The 23,882-nt window shown below is 43.0% G+C and overlaps 1 protein-coding gene across 6 annotated transcripts; it reads right to left on the bottom strand.

Moving 5' to 3' along the window:
• Window positions 1-28: 28 nt before the first annotated feature.
• Window positions 29-20,107, bottom strand: RNASE10 (ribonuclease A family member 10 (inactive)). Of its 6 annotated transcripts, XM_064570745.1 has the most exons (3): window positions 12,896-13,633; window positions 12,631-12,765; window positions 29-1,030 (listed from the first exon to the last, which is right to left on the bottom strand). In XM_064570745.1, the coding sequence occupies exon 3, from the start codon at window positions 1,023-1,025 to the stop codon at window positions 378-380; it is 648 nt and encodes a 215-aa protein (XP_064426815.1). In that variant the 5' UTR covers window positions 1,026-1,030; window positions 12,631-12,765; window positions 12,896-13,633; the 3' UTR covers window positions 29-377. The 6 variants fall into 6 exon arrangements, 3 of the variants coding, with proteins under 3 accessions (XP_064426815.1, XP_064426816.1, XP_045756404.1); XM_064570746.1 differs by lacking the exons at window positions 12,631-12,765; window positions 12,896-13,633 and adding an exon at window positions 19,268-20,085; XM_045900448.3 differs by lacking the exons at window positions 12,631-12,765; window positions 12,896-13,633 and adding an exon at window positions 2,831-3,201.
• Window positions 20,108-23,882: the final 3,775 nt, after the last annotated feature.

Raw genomic sequence — 23,882 nt, 5'->3', positions numbered from 1 at the left:
CTAGGATGCATTAACCTCTTACAGTCCATACCCAAAGGCAAAGAGACCAGGGAACAGGCTGATGACCAAAGTCACCACAGAGACTAGGGCAGTTCTTCACTTATGTCTCTCCAGGGCAGGAGAGACGGAGGACCTAGAGACACTACAGATCATTACCCTATTCTGCCACCTCAAACCCCAGGAACAAAATGCAAGTTGGATGAAACCTAGGGCAAAGAAGAATTGTGTTCGCAGGGGAGAATGATGCAGAGTAGGCCAGCCTCTCTTCCCAGAACCTTTTGATGCCGAACACCCAGGACGAGGAAAACAGTATGAGAAAGAAGAAGTAGGAAGGAAGGGAAAGAGGAGAAGAACGAAGAGGAAGAAGAAAAGTCGTTTCATTGTCCAGACATTATCTGGACCTTCATGTCATTACAAGATATAATAATATACTTTTCAAAAATGAAAGTGAGGTAATTGCAGTGAGGAGTGACCTGGCCTGGTTTGGACAGCCTGCAGAGTGTCAAATCGAAAGGCCGGGGGCTTCTGTGGCATTTGCCCCCCTTGAGCTCACAGGCAACCACAGGACTGTTACAGACAGCTTTGACCGTATCCAGATCCTCATGGATGAATGTGTACTGGTTTATGCACGTGCGATTGTGCTCCTTCAGCTTGTGTACCATCAGGCTGTTGCATTCCCTGGCCATCAGGTCAGACCTAAGGTAGTCTTTCTGGCTCTGAAGGAGAGGCTCAGCTCCAAGCATCTTGCTTCCCTGAACTTCGTCTTCCCCGAGGACGGTGTCTTCGGCCCAGCCCGGTTGTACCACTCCTTTGTTGCTAAGCAGCAAGGTTTCTGTAGTTCGGCTGCCCTCTCCTTTCGTGGCCTTGGTCTTGTCCTCTGAGTCACTGGACCACAGCTCACTCAGGGACTGCTCGCTCTCCTCCAGCACTGCTGCAGCCATCTGAAGCCCCAGCCCCAGCCCCAACCCCAGGCCCAGTAGGAGCAGCAACATCATGAAGAAGATCTGAACCAGAGTCAGCTTCATTTTTCCTGGAGGGCCGAAGGGAAACAGAAGGACTGACTTTGAGATGAAACTTGGCTCCAGGGGGGACCCCAGACTCCCTAAATACTGACACCATAGTCTTTGGGGTCTCCTCTCCCTTCTCCGCATTACCCCCTCCCCTCAAGGCAGAGATTCTTTCTTGTTCTTTCCCCGTTTCTCTGGTCCCTCCCCACAACATTCCTGTTGCTGTAAAATAACGTATGAATCTTGCACAACAGGAAGATGAACAGGAAGATGACCAGGAGAAGCAGTTCTGAAATTGGTTCGCATATGGGGAATCAGTAGGGAAAGTTGACATCAAATGGCTCCTACACAGAAATTAGTTCCAAATAACCCAAGAGAATGGTTGAGAAGCCAATCAAGTACGATGGCATACTGTCCTTGAGAGAAATTCTTATAGAAAGCCTTATTCTCGGTAAAGGACTAGAACTGCCATAGGACACAGTCTCTCTATTTTTATCTCAAATTAATTTTTGCTCATTGAAGTGTCTATTACTGTCCTTGCTACCCATCCTTCCCCTCAAAAGATAAAAAGGAATAGAAAAAGCACTATGGTCCATTCTTACTCCTAAGCTGAAGCTACGCAGTAGGGACGGGTGGCGCTTTGGGGGGGGAGGCGATGCCCAATTTCACATCTCAGGCCCCTGTTAAAACTACATCATGTCATGCCAGAACCCTTCTACTACTAAAGATCTCTTAGCACTTGGGTATTTCCTGCTGATTAGTCTTGTACTTTCAGGGAAGAAATGGCATAAGAATGAACCCCCCCCCCCCCCCAAAAAAGCCCCCAAAAGTGACCTGCTGGGGTTCCCCTGCTAATAAAGATCCCAACCAGTGCTGAGCGGAAGAACATGTGTCTTTGTCCTGTGAGGCCAGTTTCATCCCCCTATCAAAGAGAGAACTTCCCTATCAGAAAAAAAAAAAAAATCGCTGCAAAGAACATTGAGACAGGGACGCCTGGGTGGTTCAGTGCTAAGCATCTGCCTTCGGCTCAGGTCATGATCCCAGGGTCCTGGGATCGAGCCCCACATCGGGCTCCCTGCTCGGCGGGAAGTCTGCTTCTCCCTCTCCCACTCCCCCTGCTTGTGTTCCCTCTCTCTCTGTGTCTCTCTGTCAAATAAATAAATAAAATCTTAAAACAAAACAAAACAAAACATTGAGACAATTGGTAAAATTAGGATAGTCTGTGGAGTAGATAGGAGGATTATATCAATGTTTGATATACTGAATTTGAAAATTATACTATGATTATTTAAAAGAATATCTTCAGGGGCATCTGGGTGGCTCAGTTGTTAAGCATCTGCCTTCAGCTCAGGTCATAGTCCCAGGGTCCTGGGATCGCGCCCCGCGTCGGGCTCCCTGCTCAGTGGGAAGCCTGCTTCTCTCCTTCTCCCCCTGCTTGTGTTCCCTCCCTTGCTATGTCTCTGTCAAATAAATAAAATCTTTAAAAAATAAATAAATAAAAGAATATCTTCATTCTTAAAAAAATGAACCCTGAAATACTAAGGAACAAAGGGGCATGCTGTAGGCAACCTACCCCCAAATGGTTCAAAATATAGATTATATGTATGTGTATACATGTGTTTACAGAGAAAAAAAATGATTTTTTTTAATGTGGGGGAAAAATTTTTTAAATTATGTATCTGGATAGAGGGTTATTCAGGAGTTCTTTGTATTATTGTAACTTTTCTTTAAAGTTTAAAATATTTCAATATTTTAAAAATTTTTCTAAAGAGAAAGAACTTCCCATATTGTTCCCCGGGGCACTCAACACTACTGGGACTTACCTCCACACCTAAGTAGCTTCAGAGACTTTTGTGTTCTCTTGTTCCCCAAGCTCTTCCCTCCCAGGGTTTCCTTCTTTCTAAAAAGTGCCCTGGATGCTGCTGGTCTGTAGAAAAATGGCTAGCTCCTGCTGGTCCATGTGCTTTTAAATCCAGACTTAATTCCTAAGCCCACCCTCCTTCCATTCCTCCCACCAGCACTGAATAAACGCTCACTCAATTCTCTCTGCTCCCACACACACTTTGAAGTAAGGCTATTTGGACATTGAGACAGACCCAGACATCCAAGGCAGGAAATGACCCCAGCCTGGGAAACTGCAGACAGTTTCGTTTTGCCAACTGTCTCACTCCTGGGTTACACCCACTATCCTGAGCTTTATCGCAGCCTGATCTTGCCAGGAAGCTCAAATCAAGTCATTGTTTAATATTCTCCACATGTACATCCTTTAACCCTTCCCTGTCGTTTCTAGCACATCAAGATCTTTGGCCTTTATTTGGTTATTTTATAACCATTTAATAACCATATTCCAACATGGTTATTTTGCTTTTTATATTTTAGACTTGGATCATGACTTAATTTGAACATTGGAATATTTGAGGCAATCATAAATTTGCACATACCTTAACCTATGAAGCCTAGCCCTGCCCTCCACTCCCTTCTCCCTCTTTCCAACCCAACCAATAACCACATTCCCATCAGAACATCCAGATTTTGCAAACCTGATAATTTAGCCCTAGATAAGACCATATCCAAAGCAGCAGCATCACTATGGGTCCCTGTAGTCTGGGTGAGCAAATCCAGGAGGGTAACAATGTTGATTCTATTCACTTCCTTAGCTAAAAGTGACAGCACGAGAGATTTTTTAAAGCACTCCGGAGTTTATTAAGGCACTATAAAAACCCTTTCTGGATATAAACAAGGCTCTTCAGGAGGATGTTTTGCTTTGTCATTCAGGCAGGAGTTTTCTAATGGGGTCTGGGAGCTGCCTCTGTGATTGGCGGGGTCCACCTGGCTGACCTTTCGCAGTGCTGATGTTGATAATTTATAGCAATAATAATAACAACAACTAACCAATATTGAGCATTTACTTTACACTAGGCATTTATTACATTTCACTGTCTATTTGCCTGTGCTATCCCTCTTTGGTATCCATTCTGCCCATTCATTCTGGTGATGTCTATTGGCAACATGAAGAGGGCATAAAGAATACTACTCTGCTAAGCACCCTTACCCCTCATGCTCATTCTCTCTCCCACTCTCTGTCTCTCTCTCTCTCTCAAATAAATAAATAAAATCTTTATAAAAAATGGGGTGGCTCAGATGGTTGCGTGTCTGCCCTCAGCTCAGGTCATGATCCCGGAGTCCCTGCTTAGGGAGACCCTGCTTCTCCCTCTCACTCTGCCCCTCCCACCCCCACTGGTGCGTGCGCTCTCACCCTCTCTCTCAAATAAATAAAATCTTTAAAAAATAAATAAAAACTAAATAAAATCAAATATGGACTTAAAAAATATGGACTTCCACCTGTAGTCAGGATGGGGGAACAGTGATTGGGTTTTGCCTAAAATTCCTGGAAAAATGAACAAATTATATGAAACAATAGATTTTCAACACATTGGACGAAGGCAATGAAGTCCAGCGATCACTGAGAGAGGGGAAACAAGTGGGATGAGCCTACTCCCCCAGCTTACTCCCTGGGGACAGTTTCTAGGCCAGGTGGCACAGAGACGGGGATGCAGGCAGAGTCTTTCAGTCTCCCTGAGATGAGGAGATGGAACTGAGAGTCCAAGGAGGACCAGGCAACTAGAGTTCATAGGGCAGAATACCAGGGAGGACAGGACTGCAGAGAAAGAAGTCCAGGGACCTGCAGTGGGAAGACACAGCTACACATCTATCAGAATAGCTATAATGAAAAAAAAATAGTGATAATACAAAACACTGGCAAGGATGCAGAAAAACTGGATCTCTCATACATTGCTGATGGGAATATAAATGGTACTATTACCCTGGGAAACAGTTTGGCAGATTTTTTAAATACTAACTACATGCTTATCATACAACTCAGCAATCACACTCCTGGGTATTCATCCCAGAGAAATGAAAACATATGTCCACACAAAAACTTGTACACGAATGTTAACAGCAGTATTATTAGCCCAAACTAGAAACAGCCCAAATATCCTCCACTGGCTGAGGGGCTAAATGAACTGCAGTACATGCACACCATGGAATCCTACTCAACAATAAAGAGGGATGGACTACTGTTACTCATAACAACCTGGATGGGTCTCAAAGGCATTATGCTGAGTGAAAGAAATAATATCAAATGGTCATGTACCATATGACTCCATTTAGATGACACCCATACAATATGGAGAATAGTGTTTGTCAGAGGTTTGAATGGTGGGGATAAGGACACAGATGTGACTCTAAGGTGGTACCACGAGAGAGATCCTTTTGTAGGTTTTTTTAAAGTAATCTCCATGCCTAACATGGGGGGTCAAACTCATGACCTGAGATCAAGAGTCGCATGTTCTACAGACTGAGGCAGCCAGGTGTCCCCACAAGGGTAATCTTTGTGGTGATGAAATAGTTCTCTACCTTGATTGCAGTGGAGATTGCACGAATCCACACATAAAATAAAGAGACACAGAACTACACACACACATACATTATGCTAATGTCAATTTTACACATCATGCTAATGCATAAGATGTAAACGCTAGAGGAAACAGGTGAAGGGTACATTCGATCTCTGTGTTTTATTCCGGCAACTTCCTATGAACCAACAATTTTTGCAAAATAAAAACTTATTTTAAGTGTTAAGGCTCATTACAGACGTCTTACCTAACAGTATGGAGAAACACATGTGTGCACACACAAGTCCCTCATCTAGACGGTGATTGACACTTGATATATACCCTGCGGTCTTCTGCCACCCCACTCAGCCCTGTGTGGATGTTAAATTCAACATGTCTATTAAAATTACAAGTTGAGATGTCAGCTGGTAGTTAAATATAGTGAATATAGGAGCCTGTACAGCGGACGAGTCTGAGCTGGTGATACAAATTTGGGAAACATCAGTATATGACCAGGTATCTCAAGTATGAGACTGAAGGAGCATAGAGAAGATTGGTTTTCTACTTTGTTTTGTTTGTTTTTAAGAAAAGACAACATCAGCTTGTTTATTGATAATAAAGATGAAGCAGAGAAGAAAACCAATAATGCAAGAGTGAAAGGCGAGAACTGTTGGAGCAACGATGGTTGAATGCTCGGACTCCGAGGACGAACTGCCTGGGTGTAGGTGTGAACACGTGTAATTGCATCTGTGAATCACACTTCAGGGTAGTGAAAGGGACATACAGGTATTTGCTATGAAAGCCTGGATGTGGTGACATGCTTGAGAAGCACGGGTTCTGCAAGAATTAGTAACGGTCAGTGGTGTTTGTCCGCTGCGCACGCGGGAGCCCTTCCCTCATTCTGCGGTGGTAGCTGCTTCTGCCCAGTGACAGAGAATTTTTTTTTTTTTAATTTATTTATTTGAGACAGAGAGATACAGAGACAGAGAGAGAGAGAGTAGGAGCAGTGGGGAGAGGCAGAGGGAGAGGGAGAAGCAGACTCCCCGCTGAGCAGGAAGCCCGATGTGGGGCTCGATCCCAGGACCTTGGGATCATGACCTGAGCCGAAGGCAGACGCTTAACGACTGAGCCACCCAGGTGCCCCTGCCCAGTGACAGAGGACTGGAGGGGTGTAAACCCAGCTCAGCCTCGGGCCGGATGCTCTCCAAGCTATGAGGAGTTTCTTAGGATGAGAGACATGAAAACAGAAGAAGGGAAAGGGAACAACGTTTCACTAATAAGGAATTCAACTCTGCTGTGCATCCCAAAGAAGCCATTGGCTTTTGCCCCCAGGGTTTTCATCACGCATATGCCCACCAGATGCACCAAGGTTCCGGGTGGGGGCAGTGGGGTCGGGAGGCATTTTTCAGAGATGGACATGTTATTTGAGATGACCCCATGTGGAAAGGCTGACCTCTGTTAGGACTGCAGAGTGCTCAGTGGTGTGCAGAGCCTAGAGTCTGTTTAGCCGGACCCACCAAACGCAAAGGGACCGCGCTGTGGAGGAGACGCCGCAAGCATCTTGCTAGTGAACGCTTCCTTGTGATATCATGCAGTGACACTTTCCATACAGAAACCGTTCTGAAGTTATGCTCTGCTCGAGGGTGGCCAGCCACGGGGGTGCGTAGAGACTGAAACCTAACCGTGGTCTGCGCAACCAAGTACGCAAACTGGCACAGAGCTGACTTCACCCAGAGGAGGTGCCTTTCCTCCCAATTCATACAATGGTGGTATTTAGGCTTTCTGGGAACCTAAATAGATGGCTTTGCGTTTTAGTTCACTTTCACCTAAATGACCTTATATGACCCTTACAACTTCCCCAACAAGTAAAAGGAGCTAAAATTAGTTCTCTTGTTTTACAGTAACCTTGAAGCCTTAAGATGTTAAGTAACTTGCCTCAGGCAGCAGAATGGGAGCGGAAGGCTGATCTGTGGGCTCCCACTGATCATTCCTTCTTTTATCCCATCTGTCTTGCCCCAGTGGTCTGTTCCAGTTGAGGTCATTTTCTCTTGGATCTAGAGAACAACTGGTTACCACTGATGCCAGAAACAATCTTACAAATATCTCATATAAGATGGATATTTTCAGTTCTTATTAAGAATTCTGACAATTCACATTTATAAAATGAACTCACATAAACCTGATCACAACCCATAGAACTCAACCCTTCTAACCTCTGCCAGATCTTTTTTTTTTTTTAGATTTTATTTGTCAGAGAGAGAGAGAGGAGAGAGAGGGAGAGAGTGAGCACAAGCAGGGGGACCAGTAGGCAGACTTCCTGCTGAGCACAGAACCCAACGTGGGACTCGATCACAGGACCCCGGGATCATGACCCAAGCCGAAGGCAGATGCTTAACCTACTGAGCCACCCAGGCATCCCCAGATCCTTCATTCTTGTACTCTTTTTGTACCCTCTAATTGCGGCAGTCCCCCTGGTTTGGGCTTGTCTTGTGTAGGCCCTGTCTAGCCCTGGTTCCATTTGGTAGAGGACCCTCTGGGGGAGTTACAGCACTACATCTTGTTCTTTCTAATTGAGTGATTTTGGCACCTTCTGTAATGTTGGAGGAGTTTTGCTAATTAACATATGATCAATAAAACAGACCACACCCACCCCACTCTGGTCCAACAGGAACTTCCAGAACCAACAGAGTCTACAGAATGAACTCCCCCAAATCACATCTAAATCCTACTCCTCTGCTAGGAAAGATGCCAGCTCACCAACATTCTGGGTTGCATTTTCTTTTTCTTTCTTTTTTTTTTTTTTAAAGATTCTATTTATTTGACAGAGAGAGAGCACAAGCAGGAGGATCCGCAGGGAGAGGGAGAAGCGGGCTCCCCGCGGAGCAAGGGAAGCCTGAAGCGGGACTTGATCCCAGGACCCTGGGAGCATGACCTGAGATGAAGGCAGTCGCCCAACCAACTAAGCCACCCAGGTACCCTGGGTTGCATTTTCTATAAAAATTATGTTCATCCATTTTTATCCATCAGCACAAGTAACATGCACTGACTTCTTTGAAATAAACTTAGTTACCTTTTTTTAAAAAAGATTTTATTCATTTATTTCAGAGAGAGAGAGAGACCAAGCATGAGCAGGGGGAGGGGCAGAGGGAGAAGCAGACAAATGCAGACGCGTAACCGACTGAGCCACCCAGGTGCCCCTAGACTTAATTATCTTTAAAGACATACTGTGTAAAAATTTTTTTGAAATGGCTTTATTACTGGTTTGCATACCAAAGAAACAACCAAATTTCCTTGTGAGTTGCATTATTCTTATTAAGAACCTTCATATTTTTTCACATCTGAAAATTATCAGATCTAAACTAACCACAGGCATTGTAAGGCTCTGTCACCTATGGGTAGTTTTTGTTTACTGCTGGCCTGAAGGCTCCACTATAAACTACCGACTAGAATTTGTGTCTTGAATAAAGGACTGTGTCAGAGCCTCGAAAAAGGACTGTACCAGATACTTCAAGCTACTGACACTTTAAAGCATAGATTCTTAAGGACAGGTTTTTGAGTTAACATCGCTTAGACAACTTCCATACCAAACCAGTGGACTGAGCCAAGATTTCCAGAACTCTTCTTAGTCAATAAGCAGACAGCTTCATGGGACTGCTTACTCAAGATCCTTCAGAACAAGAATTGGTTGTATGGGACTGAAGGAACTGATAAGGGAAATTTGCAGTTATATGTTTGGAATATTGTTTTAATGCTCTACTTCAATGCTAATGTTGTTTTAATGTTCTATTCTGAATATCCAAATAAGGCTTTTTTCTTTCTTCTTAAACTCTCTGTAACCCATAACAAATTACTAGATTCTGCTTTTTTTTTTCTTTAAGATTTTATTTATTTATTTGAGAGAGAGCACAAGAGGGGGTAGGGTCAGAGGGAGAAGCAGACTCCCTGCTGACCAGGAAATCCATGTGGGACTTGATCCTGGGACTGGGACTCCAGGATCTTGACCTGAGCCGAAGGCAGTCGCTCAACCAACTGAGCCACCCAGGCGCCCTAGATTCTGCTTTTTTAAACTGAAATAAACATTTTTTTAAAGGATTTTATTTATTTATTTGACAGAGAGAGAGACGGCAAGAGAGGGAACACAAGCAGGGGGAGTGGGAGAGGGAGAAGCAGACTCTCCACCGACCAGGGAGCCCGATGCAGGGCTTGATCCCAGAACCCTGGGATCATGATCTGAGCTGAAGGCAGATGCTTAACGACTGAACCACCCAAGTGCCCCTGAAATAAACATTCTTAAATGATGTCTCACACAGCATCACCAAGAAGCTTACAAGTCTCCTTACTTTTCATGGTAGTTATTTGCATAAGTTCAATAAGAATTTGTCCTCCTTTTTACCAGGATATAATGAAAAAATCGGTATGCAACCAAGGCCTTGCCCAGAAGTCATTTTTGAGAATGATGCTTGTTTAATCCAATATGATGAACTAATGTCTGCAAAGTCCTCTCAGGAAAACTTGCGCAGGACCTGTTTAAGGGTCCCAGTTTTGCAGTAGGTGAGGAAGCTCCCTTCTTGGCAGGCCAGGAACTTTAGGAAATTGTGGGGACCTTGAGAAGAAAGCAATTCACCCAAATTTATAGGTACAATGGGAGAAACCTAGAGGAAAGAGTTTCTTGGGCTTGGTTTTTCTAAACTCAACATAGTGAATAATAGAGGCTTTTAAAAGTCCAATCTGAGATTCCTGAAGGAAATTTCTGGAAAGAAGTAAATTTTGTGGCCTTGTCAATAATATATGGCTCTAGATTTACAAAGCAGTTTAAGAAGGCCTATGTGGTCAAATGAACACTCTTGCTGCAAGTGTATAAATAATCAGGCCAAACGAACAGTATTGCCTCTTACTTTTTTTCTCACCAAACTGAGCGTTTCTTATCCTCTCTCTTATCCTCAGTGCCTAGCACAGTGTCTGGCATAAAGAAGATGGGCACCATTACTTACTGGAAGAATAAAAATCAGGTTATGAAACTGTATTTGTGCCTGATTCCACCCTCAAGGCAGTGATGGGGGGCTGGGGAGGCAGGGTGAGGGGTTGAGCTCACCAGGCTTGGTCTCCTCTGCTCAACTCCCAGCTTCAACTTGGGGGAGGGGGAGAATCCATTAAAAATAAATTAGCTTCAAAAATACTCTAGGAATAAATGAACACATAAATAAAGATAATAAAATAGGGAGGAGAGATGAAACAAGATGGGCAAAATGTTGATTATCGTTGAGTTGCGTGTGCTGGGCACTTGGGGGTTACTTATACTCTTCTCTCCACTTCGGTGCACACTTGAAGTTTTTCATAATAAAAAGTTTTTTTAAATCGCCTTGAGGGGCATCTGGGTGGCTCAGTCGTTAGGCGTCTGCCTTTGGCTCAGGTTACGATCCCAGGGTCCTGGGATCAAGTCCCGCATCGGGCTCCCTGCTCCGCGGGGAAGCCTGCTTCTCCCTCTCCCGCTCCCCCTGCTTGTGTTCCCTCTCTCTGTTAAATAAATAAAATCTTAAAAAAAAATTTTTTTTTAAATAAATATATAAAATCGCCTTGAAGGGGAAGAAAATTACAAAAAGGAAGCCCAAGGGTTCTGTGAGAAATGGAAATGAGGGATGAGTGAGGATGGGCAGTTTTTCGGTTTGGTTTTTGGATTTTTGCGTCCAGTAATTCAAACCATTCCCTGACCCACTTTTGCTTTCCTCTTCTGGCTGTTCACTTCCGGGAGATTTGCAAAACACCAGAGGTTTCGGGAAAGAGTGAGTATAGGGAGGGAGGTGCTCAAGTGGCACTGTTTCAGCACTGAAAGCTGGCAAACCTCACCCCACACACTGGACTTTGGCTGAGCTCTGTTAGCCGGACACTGCCAAGAGTAGAATGGGAATGGAATGCTCTCGGGGCTGAGGAGGGGGCAGGAGAGGGGTGTATGTATGTGGGTGAAATCAGTGCTGGAGACCAGAGGAGTGACACCAGGAAAGTGGGAAGCACTGTGCCCTCTATTTGTCATTCCTTGCCCTCGCTGTGACACTGAAGGAAATCAGGATCCAACGTAGTCAGCCTGGCCCTGGGAGAGAGGAAGCTGAACCAAAAAATGGACATTTTCCTCTTACGTTCACTACAAATTCTCCTTCAGATCATCTTCAGGGCAACATGGCTGCACGTGGGGCCAGTGTTATGGGTCAACACAAGATAAAAGTCACCTCAGGACACATGACTCTTAAGGTTTTTTCCATTACACCCCCCAAAAATTCTCTCCTACTAGCGGGTCATACTATGGAAGATTCGACTGTGTGAAATACATTTCTTTAACATTCATCTTCTTTCCCTGCCTTTTTTTTTTTTTTAATGAAATTACCCCCCAAAAGCTTGACACATTTAATTGGGCTTGTAGTCAATATCAACCTAGTGTGATTCCCTATAACAAAATGCATTGTCCCTGGGAGTGAAAAGAAATAGTAGCTAGCATTTATAAAGTGCTCATTAAATGCCAGGGAGTTGTGTTAAGCGGCTCTATTTACACGATCTCATCTAGCACTGTGAGGTAACTGATACTCTATCTCCATTTTATAAATGTGGAAACAAGGCTCTAGGAAACTTCAGTAAAATACCCAGGAGCAAAAGACCAGCAAAGGACAGGGGCAGTATTTGGCCTCTTTTAGAATGGCCACAAAATACCGAAAGAGTGAACTTTGCCAAGAAAGAACCAAATTTTCAAACAATGATCATTATATGATATTTCAACTTGAGGTAGTAGTCAAACAAGTTTTAGCGGAACCACATTTAATTCAATTGGCAAAAAGTCCCTGAAACCAAAAGAAGATATACCAGCTAAACTGGTAGCTTCTAACCTTTTAATCCCCAGGGACACTTTTTATTATTCTAGCCCTCTTGAGTCCCTATAAGCTACATTTATTAAGTTATCTTTATTTCTCTTGCTTAGACAGAGAAGAGATAACAAAGGCAACCAGAAAGGCCCGATGGCCAAAAGGAAGGGCTTCCGGGGTTGGAAGGATTACCCCAGAGCCCCCTCGGGTCCTATACTCAACTCACTGGTCCACACATGATCTTTTTCTGTACATCTGCTGTTTTTCTGACTCGCAGAGTTGACTCATACGAACCACTCCCAAAATAAAACTATAAACAAGAGTTGCACTGAAAAATATGTACAGTGGGCAATAAATCACCAAGGACATAAAAGACCAAACCTCAAAGAGATGTTTGCTTGGTAGGCAGGGGTGGTGAGTAGTTCTGAGGTTCAGTCAGGCCAGCATGAGGATGAGGAAACATTTCTGATTCCGAATTAAGCACCGAGCCGGCATCTTATCCCTGAGTCGTGGTGGCTGATAAGGAAGCAATTCCCAAAATTTAGACTTTCTCTTTCTGATCTCCAAGCACCCCCTGTCTCCTTCTTAAAGTATATTTGTAAGCAATATTACTCAACCATCCAAAAAAAGAAAAAAGAAATCTTACCATTTGGCAATGACGTGGATGGAACTAGAGGGTATTTGCTAAGCAAAATCAGTCAGAGAAAGACAATTATATGATTTCACTCATGTGGAATTTAAGAAACAAAACAGAGGATCATAGGGGAAGGGAGGGAAAAATAAAATAAGACAAAATCAGAGAGGGAGGCAAACCATAGGAGAGTCTTAACTACAGGGAACAAACTGAGGGATGTGGGGGAGGGGTGGTGGGAGGGGGGATGGGGTAACTGGGCATTAAGGAGGGCACGTGATGTAATGAGCACTGGGTGTTATATAAGACGGATGATTCACTAAACTCTACCTCGGAAACTAATAATACATTATATGTTAATTACCTGAATTTAAATTAAAAAATATATTTGCATGCTTGTTAGTTTGTATCCTTTTATACTTTACCTGTTCCAAGAAAGGATTAAAGGGAGCCCACAAAACTATCTACGATGAAGGATAACACAACTCAAATTTAGGTAAGAGGAAAGAGGCAGAATACAGTTTGATTGGTTGAACTTTAGTTGTGAGGATGCTAAAATCATTATACTTGCCTAAGCCTGAATTTTGGTCCCCAAAGCTGGAGTCTGTGGGTTCTTAGTGCCCCCCATTGATAGATTAGGAATTTGGGTAAAGTAGGAGTTTGATTTTACAAATGGTGGTTACTATTTTTTTTTTAATGGTGGTTACTATTTATCAAATGCTGATCTGACCTAACCTAAACTCTCAGATGGTACCAAAAATTTTAAGTTTTGAGGAGATTTTGCTATTATACTTACCAATCACCACAATTTAATTTTCCCATTGTATTAATTAAAAAAAAAAACTTACCAAAGAGTTTTTAATAAGAAGGAGATAACCAGGGTTGCCTCAATGGGTTGATACAATTCAAATAAACTTAGTATGAGTTATCATGTTGTAGTCTTAATTTTTTTTTAATTTTATTTATTTATTTCAGACAGAGATTGAGAGAGAGAGCACAAGCAGGGGGAGCGGCAGAAGGAGAGGGAGAAGCAGACCCAGCTGAGCAGGGACCCTGAGGAGGGGCTCTATCTCAGGACCCTGGGATCATGACCTGAGCCAAAGGCAGATACTTAACTGACTGAGCCACCCAGGTGTCCCATGTCATGTTGTAGTCTTATTTACAGTAAACTTGTGGGTTTCTTTTTCTTTTTCTTTTTTTAAGATTTAATTTATTTATTTGACAGAGAGACACAGCTAGAGAGGGAACACAAGCAGGGGAAGTGAGAGAGGGAGAAACAGACTTCCCGCGGAGCAGGGAGCCTGATGTGGGGCTCGATCCCAGGACCCTGGGATCATGATCCGAGCCGAAGGCAGACGTTTAACGACTGAGCCACCCAGGCGCCCCAAACGTGTGGTTTTCATTAAGATTACTGAAATGTTAAAATTAGCTCACAGACCTCCATGTTTATAAACTTACATGTAGGAAAACAATTTTGAAAGGACAGCCAACAACAGTATTAAAAAAAAAAAAAAAGTCTGGGTCAAGCAAGGAAACACGAGGGCCCCTCAATCTGCAAATCAGATATATTTTCCCTACATAAAGAAAACATGGGAAAAGGACAAAGCTAAAATTTCAGAGTAAAGGGGCTTGCTTTTTCTTCATGAAATTGTCTCTGTTGCCCTGGCCAGGTCATGATGATGGCGGGTGGGGGGCAATCGGTGGTTCAAGGAGCAGAGGCTTTTTCCATGTGAAGTCCAAAGACCCTGGTAAGGTCACCTGCAGACAAGCCAGTCCTATGGGCATGATGTTCTTTTTTTTTTTTTTTTTAAAGATTTTTTATTTATTTATCTGAGAGAGAGAATGGGAGACAGAGAGCATGAGAGGGGGAGGATCAGAGGGAGAAGCAGACTCCCTGCCGAGCAGGGAGCCCGATGCGGGACTCGATCCCGGGACTCCAGGATCATGACCTGAGCCGAAGGCAGTTGCTTAACCAACTGAGCCACCCAGGCGCCCCATGGGCATGATGTTCTTAAATGACAGATTACAATGCCAAGGACAGAAACCACTCACCAGAGAGAAACTCTGCCTTTTCTGTACTTTCTTGAGATTAGAGACCAAGTTCACTTGGGTTGGCAGACCTTGGTGCAGAATCTAGCGCAGAACAAGTAGATACTACGGTTTGGGGAGGTAGAGAGGAAGGGAGGGAAGGATCCCAAAGCAAAGCTCTAGCCCACAGCCTGGAAAATGAGCTCAGGGGAAAAGAAATGTCCTGGACTCCTCTGAGCAGTGTCCTTCTGGCAGGTTTCCAGATTTCCATGCTCTTAGAGAGTCTCTTTCTTTCCTCCCCAGCATCTAGTTGCTTTGGCTTAGCTGGCTAGGTAAGTGATTGAAGTTCTGCCTTGAAAGGTGAAAGATATAAGAAAGGGGAAAACATTCAGAATCTGTAGTAAGACATACTGATAAGTAAGACATATGCAGACCTTCTTGAATTCATACTGATCTTCTCAGGTGAGATACTGTGTTATGTAGGAGAATGTCCTTATTCTTAGAAATGCATGCTGATGGGGGCACCTGGGTGGCTCAGTCGGTTAAGCGTCAGACTCTTGGTTTTGGCTCAGGTCATGATCTCAGGGTCCTGGGATTGAGTCCTGCATCAGGCTCCGTGCTCAGTGTAGAGTCGGCTTGAGATCCTCTCTCCCTTTCCCTCTGCCCCTCCTGCTCATGCTCTTGCTTTCTCTAAAAAATAAATGAATCTTTAAAAAGAAAAGAAAAAAAAAAATGCACGCCTGACATACTTAAAAGTGAACCGATGTGATATCGGCAACAACTTACTTTCAAATGGCTCAGGAAAAGAAAAAGAAGTGTATATGTGGTATAATGCTAACAACTGAGGGGCGCCTGGGTGGCTCAGTCGTTGGGCGTCTGCCTTCAGCTCAGGTCGTGATCCCAGAGTCCTAGGATCGAGCCCTACATCGGGCTCCCTGCTCTGTGGGAAGCCTGCTTCTCCCTCTCCGACTCCCCCTGCTTGTGTTCCCTCTCTTGCTGTGTCTCTCTCTGTCAAATAAATAAATAAAATCTTAAAAAAAAAAAAATTGATGGTAGAAGGTACACTAGTTTTCATCACATTGTTCTTTCGACTTCTCTACAGGTTTGAAGGTTTTCAAAGTAAAAAGTTAGGGACAAAGTAGTCGTTAAAATTTCCAAAAAATATACCAAATCCATTGTAATATACCAAACTGATAACAGTGCCTATCTTGGCTGAAGGGTTCTTTTTTCTTTCTTTCTTGTTGTTCTTTATATTGTCCAATTGTTCTACATTAATATGTATTGTTTTGGTAATCATGTAAGATTTTTATTTTATTTATTTTTATTTAAAATTTATTTTTAGGGGTACCTGGGTGGCTTGGTCGGTTGAGCGGCGGACTTTTGATTTCAGCTCAGGTCATGATCTCAGGGTCCTGGGATCAAGCCCTGCAATGGGCTCCACACTCAGTGCGAAGTCTGTTTGTCCCTCCCTTGCGTCTCTCTCTCTCTCCCTCTCTCTCTCTAATAAATAAATAAAATCTTTATAAAATTTATTTTTAATAATAAAATAAAGATTAAAAATAAAATAAATTTATTTTAAAACTGTATCTGTTTTTGTTGTTTTTTACACAGGGCTTGAACTCATGACCCCATGATCAAGACCTGAGCTGAGGTCAAGAGCTTCACACTCGGAGCACCTGGGTGGCTCAGTCGTTAAGCGTCTGCCTTCAGCTCAGGTCATGGTCCCAGGGTCCTGTATCGAGCCCCACATGAGGCTCTCTGTTTGGCAGGAAGCCTGCTTCTCCTTCTCCCCCCAACCCGCCCCCCTCTTGTGTTCCCTCTCTCGCTATGTCTCTCTGTCAAATAAATAAATAAAATCTTAAAAAAAAAAAAAAAAAAGAGCTCACACTCAACCGACTGAGCCACCCAGGTGCCCCAGAACTGTCTATTTGTAAAGGCCACAGCAAGGACTCTTCCTTCTGCCCCTGTGGCCCCTCTCACTGCCCCAGACCCCCTGCTCGGCCGCCCCAAACCCAGACCCAGCCAAGCAAGCTCCCTACAAACCATGTTTCTCATTAGTGCTCCCATGCATATCACTAGCTCCATAACCTTCTTCCCCACAAACACTTTCCTCATAAGCGAAGGCCCACACAAACAAAATCTCTCTAAATTGCTCTCCTGGAACAAATAGCTTCTTTCTCCTCTGACGGTTCCTCTGTGCAAAGCTTCTACCCATAAACCAGTCCATCCCCAAGGTTCCTGTGTCACCCTTCCCCCACATATCCTCTCTGAGTCAGGCCCCTGGTGAATTCCTCCCTCTGTGTTGCCAAGGGTTTCTCAATTGCTGAGACAAAGAGTTGCCCTTCCCTGCCCAGAGCAGTGAATTGCTTCCACTTTTGTCTGGGATCAGTCACAGCTCCCTCCTCTTCCTGAGCTAGCCTCCCAACTCCTCAGCTCCCATCCCAATTGGGAGCAGGTCAAGCAGAAATGGACATGCGTGGTGTATAATTATTGCAGCATGAAGGCACAGTGTAACATCCCATCTTCCTTTCAGGGAACTGGAGTGTTGGGAAAGCGTACTACTGTTACTCAAGCTTTTTGCAAACAAGCCCTAAATGTTTCCAGAGACTTCATTTGAATAGAATGTTAGAGGTTGTAACGTCAAAGAGTCCCCTCTGCAGCCTTGTCAAATAGTCTGCTAGCCCCTGCTTCAACACTTCAAGAATACAACTCGACAATTTCTTTTTTATGGAGGTCCTCACAAACTGAGTGGAATCTCTCTCTCTGTTCTAGTCTGAACTCTCCAAAGCTGCACAGAAAAAATTTGATTCTTCTACATCGGTATCAACAACCCTATTCAGACAGAGGACTGCTCCTCACTGCCCCATTTCATCTCCATTTGCCATCAAGCTTAAGCCCCTTCATACCTTTCATATTCGATCTAAACATGTTATGTGTTTCCACACAGTAACCCCCACAAGTCACTCTCTGTAGATGCAAAGGTACGGAGATGAAAGTCCTGAATCTGAGCCCTGGATTAGCCATTCCTTAGCTGTGTGATGGTGGAAAAGTCAGGTGACCTTTCTCTAAGCCTCTCTTTTTTTATCCGAAAAGTGAAAATGAGAATAACATCAGTGATATTTACTCAATGGTCTCTATAAATATCAAATGGAAAAAAGACAAAGACTGTGAAATCTTTTGTGGGCTGGAAGATCCTGTGTACATGTTCTAGGCTGTGGTTATTCACATTCAAGGTCAGTCAGAGCTGGGTGTCTTCCTCCCTCCACCATAATTAGGTCTTTCTCTACTTGGCTTTTTTTTTCTTTTCTTAAAATTTGGCCACACATTTTGTACATCAGCATCAATGTTTCTTTTGGAATGATTGTGGCAGTGATTACTCCAGGGGAATCGGTCTATTTATAATAACGATGGTCCAGCCTCAATTTATAAAAAAAATGCTTCACCATAATAGCTACAACTTCCCTCTGTACTGGCCATTCTTCCATGCTCAGTCAGCTTTATCATTGCTTCCTTCCCTCCACATCTCAAAGCCTGGCCACATTTTTCTCAAGTATGCCCCCAAGTCTGGAGACTGTGGGGTCTCTAAACTGGATTTGAGTGTTGAGGTTCCGAGGAGGACAGGTTGCATTCCCTTGAGTATCTTTGAAGACTATGTGACAGAGTCATTACCTGCCAGGGACCACCTTGCAGAACCTTCTCTGCTGCCCTCTTATGGACAGCTATGAAGTCAAGTCAAGCTCCCAGGGTGGACTCGTTTCCTTTCACTATCAAGGGACCCTATTGCACAATCCAGTTGTAACTGTACTGTCGTGTAAACTGTAGCAAGTCATAAGTCACTGTATCAATAATCAAGTAAAGGTCCCATTTAACTCCCAGACAATAGTACAACCCATCTTGTTGCCTCCCTCATCATACCCAAGGCCCACTGGGTTCTTTCCATTTCAAGATGTCTCCCATCATTAAAAATATAATTTTAAAAAAAATTTTAAGCCCCTTGCCTTGACCCCCACATCCTTCCTCCAGCTAACCACTTCCCTACATTGTAAAATTTCTCAAAGGGGTTGTACATATTGTCTCTACTTCCTCATCTCTCATTCTTTCTGATGGCCCCTCCAACCAAGATGTCATCCTTGTTGCTGCACTGAGACTACTTGTCAAGCAGTGACCTTGACCACTCTCTTCATTTGCCCTCTAAGATATCCTGCTTCTGATTTTCATACTACCTCACTAATGGTCATTCTCAGCTCCTTTGCTGGATCCTTCCCCTCATCCTGATTTCTGTCCCTATATGATATCCGGATCATTTGTTTTAATGCCATCTATGTGCTAATGACTTCCAAGTTTATATGTCTAGCTTACCTCTTTCTTTGATTCCAGACTCATTTATCCAACTGCATACTCCTCATGTCCACCTGGAGGTCTAGACTTTTCAAACTTCACAGCTGTAAAAACAAATTCTTGATTACCCACCCAAACTGTTCCACTCTTAAGGGTCTCATCTCAGTAAAGGATAAATTTTTGGCCTGCTATATTAGGCAGGCCAAAAATTTAGGAGCAATTCTTGATTCTTCTCTTTGTATCACACCCAATTCCCAATAAACTAGCAAGTCCTATCTGCTCCATCTCCAAAATATCTCCAGAATCTGACCTCTTCTTACCACCTTCATCATTACCACTGGCACAAGCCCAAACTAACTTTTGGCCTTGTCTACTGCAGTTAGTCCCCTATCTGATCTCCCTACTTCCATTTTTGCCCCATACAATTGATTTTTTAAAAAATATTTTATTTATTTATTTGAGAGAGAGAGCATGAGCTGAGAGGAGGGGCAGACGGAGAGGGAAAAGCAGACTCCCCACTGAGCAGAGAGCCCAACCAGCACTGAAGGCAGTTGCTTAACTGACTGAGCCACCCAGGCACCCCTTAATGGTCATTGATTTTCTTTTCTTTTTTTTTTTTTAAAGATTTTATTTATTTATTTGAGAGAGAGAGAGCATGAGAAGGGGGAGGGTCAAAGGGAGAAGCAGACTCCCTGCTGAGCAGGGAGCCCGATGCAGGACTTGATCCCGGGACTCCAGGATCATGACCTGAGCCGAAGGCAGTGGCTTAACCAACTGAGCCACCCAGGCGCCCTCATTGATTTTCTACAAAGTAGGCAGTGAGGGTTTTGTTTTTGTTTTTTAAGGTAAACCAGTTAAAAATCCTTTCGGTAGACTTCATGCTCAAAATAAAACCCAAACTTCTTACCATGACCTACAACACCTGCTTACATCTTCAACCTTACTTCCCACAATTTTGTTGTTCACTCCACTTTAATACCATGGCCTTCTTAATGCTCCTAAATTGCTAAGTCTCTTTGGATCTTTATGCTAGTTGTACTTTCTGCTTCTACACTCTTCCCTAATCATTGCATTGCTCACTCCCTCATTCATCCAGGCCTCTGGTCAAATGCCAGCTCCTCAGGAAGGCCTTCCCTGCACTAACCCACTTGAAATATCTCACCCCTTTATTACTTTCTTTTTTAAAAAAAAATAACCTTCTGAGTTTATTTTACATATCATAAAATTCACCCATTTCAAACGTACAATTCAATGACTTTTAGTAAGTCATTGTAGTAACTCAGTGATGCACCCATCACCATAAATCAGTTCTGGAATATTTTCACCCCCTAAATAAGGTCCCTTATGCCCATTTCATTTCCATTTTCACCCTGAGCCCCAGGAAACCACTATCTACTTTCTGTCTCTACAAGTTTGTCTTTTCTGGACATTTCATATAAATAGAATCATAGAATACATGTTCTTTTGTATCTGAATTATTTTACTCAGTAGGTTCTTGAGGTTCATCCATGACATAACAGTGTTTGTAGTTTGTTTCTTTTTATAGCTGAATAGTATTCCATTGTATGGATGTATATATTTTGTTCACCATTTGTTTCATTTTTTGGTTATTGTAAGTAATGTTCTGTGAACATTTGTGTGTAAGTCTTTGTGTGGATACAGTGTTTTTTTTTTAAACATTTTATCTTATTTTATTTAAAGATTTCATTTATTTATTTGACACAGAAAGAGACAGTGAGAGAGGGAACACAAGCAGAGGGAGTGGGAGAGGGAGAAGCAGGCTTCCCGCTGAGCCGGGAGCCCGATGCAGGGCTCGATCCCAGGACCCTGGGATCCTGACCTGAGCCGAAGGCAGATGCCTAACGACTGAGCCACCCAGGTGCCCCTTGGATATAGGTTTTGTTTTTTTTTTTTAATTTCTTAAGATTTTATTTTTAAGGAATCTCTACACTCAACGTGGGGTTTGAAGTCACAACCCCAAGATCAACCTCTACCGACTGAGCCAGCCAGGCGTCCCTGGGTGGATATGTTTTTATTTCTCTTTGGTAGATACCTAGAAGTGAAATTGCTGGGTCATATGGTAGTTTTATGCTCAACTTTTTGAGAAACTGCCAAACTGTTTATTTAAAGTGGCAACACCATTTTACGTTCCCACCAGCGATGCATGAGGTTTCTTGTTTCTCTGCCTCCTTGCCAACATTGGTTAACATCTGCCTTATTATAGACATTCTGCTGAGTGTGAAATGGTATCTCACTGTAGTTTTAACTTGCCTTTCCTTCCTCTATTGCTATCCATTCCCTTACTTTATTTTTTCTTAACACTTACCATTTCCTTAGATTTTTTTACATTTGTATTTATTTGTAAATTGACTCCCCCAATTTAATGTGAACTCCATGAAGACAGGAACATTGTCTTGTTTTTCTCTGTTCCCCAATTCCTGGAACATTTATTAAGTGAATGAATAAACATACCTTCCTCATGTGTTCATCTTTTTCCCTGATGAACAGCCCAGAAAAATACATTTGAAGAGTGCCCTGTCTGAGACAGTGGAAAGCTTCAAGCTTCTTCAAGGTTTCATGGGCAGACAAGAGTTTATAAGTTGATAACTTTGGTTTTTGCAGACATATGCATATATGCACACACGTGCACACATGCACACACACACACGCATATCCCAGCATTTCTGGCTTAATATATCTGATTATAAAGGGACAAAGTTCCAAATAAATGGAGAAAAAATGGACAAACAAATGCAATCCAGGGTTGTCAGGTAAAAGTTATGGTTATCTGAGTGGCCATTACGTTGATACATGTCAAACCTAGATGCAGATTAATGACAAGACCGGACACAGACATCCCTTGAATAAAAACCAAGCAGGATTATTTATCCAAAGGGCACGAAATAGCTCAATCAGAGAGATGAACACATTCTCCAACTCAGACGGGACCACAAACATCTTGACTCCAATGCCTTTACCAGAAGAGTGCATTGTTACTGAAAACTCTAAGTAAGCGAGGGTCACATGAGAGTCTATAGAAATATAGCAGTCTCTCAGTCCAGCCTAGTTGTATGCATAAACAAGAGTGACTATGCCCAGAGCCCCTCCTTGGATGGAGGCAGCTCATGTGTCTAAGGGTTATACAATACACAATACTGCTGCAGGACGTGGTTTGGTTCTGTAAAGCATCTCTCAGATTCTCCAAACTAGTAGATCCTGGTCTAAGAACATTTCTGAATTGAGTATTGTGGAACCATAACGGGATCAGTTTCCTAGATCTTTGGGAATCCTGCTATCAAGTCCTTAGACCAGCCATAGAGGTATCTTGAAGTGGAGAGTCACTAGGTAGGAGATATTTTAAAAGCTGGACAACCATAAAGAATGACAGATTAGCAGAAAATATCCAGAATTACTCCTACCATAATTCCATTCTTGTTTTTTTAAACACTAGTGGTTCTTATCCATTTGTGAGGGAGGTGAGAGAGTTGGCAGAGTAAGCATCCAAGGAAATGACTCTCCTGGCCCCCAAATTCAGATGCTCACATAATTTTGCATTTCCGGGGCTTCGCGGGCTCCCTCACATCCTATCCATGGATGTCCAGAGTGAGAACCTTTCCACTCCAAAACACGTATATCAAAAACAACCACTGTGCTAAGTATCAACTTTATCCGTGACAGTAATTCAATTATTTTCATACTTTACTTGATGGGCTTGGTGGAATACTAACAATGATGGTAATTATATATTATTATGGGGGGGGGAGGGGAGCAGTGAGATATTGTGAGCTGGAATTGACCTTAAACAACTTTTGATGGTTGCACTGATAGAACTAGAACAGATCAGGCTACACATAGAGTAGTACTATGTTCCTACTAATGTTTTGTGGGGGTTTTTTTTGAGGAGGGGAGGGGCAGAGGGAGAGAGAAAATCTTAAGCAGGCTCCCTGCCTCGCACAGAGCCCAACACAGGGCTTGATCTCACAACCCTGAGATCATGACCTGAGCCAAAATCAAGAGTCAGACGCTTAACCGACTGAACCACCCCGGCACCCCAATTCCTACTAATCTTTTATTGTAAAATTATTAGCAGGAGTTCAGATAGAAATAGTCCAAAACAAAATAGGAAAATGGAAGGCTAAGGCCAAAATCAAATAGCCAACAGACAAAATGGCATAAAAAACATGAATAACAGAGAAGACAAAGAAAAAAGAAAAAAAGAGAGATTGGCAGTTGAGACAGTAAGCTTCCTATAATGAAAAAACTCAGAATGGAAGTGAATATGAAAACCAAATGGAAGGGGTGGGGGAGATCTTTGACCTAAATACCAGGGAATAAGGATTCATTCCAAACAATATCAAATCTAATTGAGTCCAAAACTAAAAATCTGGGGAAAAGGTTAAGGACTGGAAATTTTCCATTTTCATTAAAGTCCAAATCTACAATAACAGAAACACCAGGTAGAGAGCCAGTGTTTTTTCAAAAGATATCCTTTAGAAACACAAAGTAGTTATGAAAAGCAGATGCAGGTTTACAAAGAAAAAAGGAATGCAAATCAAAACCAAATCAGATTTAGACAGAGGGCACAGCACAGAAAGAACAGTTCTGTTCTCCCCCACCTTCTTGTTTTAAAGGGATG

This window comes from Mirounga angustirostris, unplaced genomic scaffold, assembly GCF_029215605.1.
Source record: "Mirounga angustirostris isolate CCGP_5_RB_7025 unplaced genomic scaffold, mMirAng1.0.hap1 SCAF_9, whole genome shotgun sequence".
NCBI lineage: Eukaryota > Metazoa > Chordata > Mammalia > Carnivora > Phocidae > Mirounga > Mirounga angustirostris.
This window is presented reverse-complemented; position numbering and strand designations above follow the sequence as displayed.

Excerpts from the sequence above, each read along its gene's own strand:
- RNASE10 (XM_064570746.1), bottom strand. The coding sequence starts at position 1,025 with ATGAAGCTGACTCTGGTTCAGATCTTCTTCATGATGTTGCTGCTCCTA.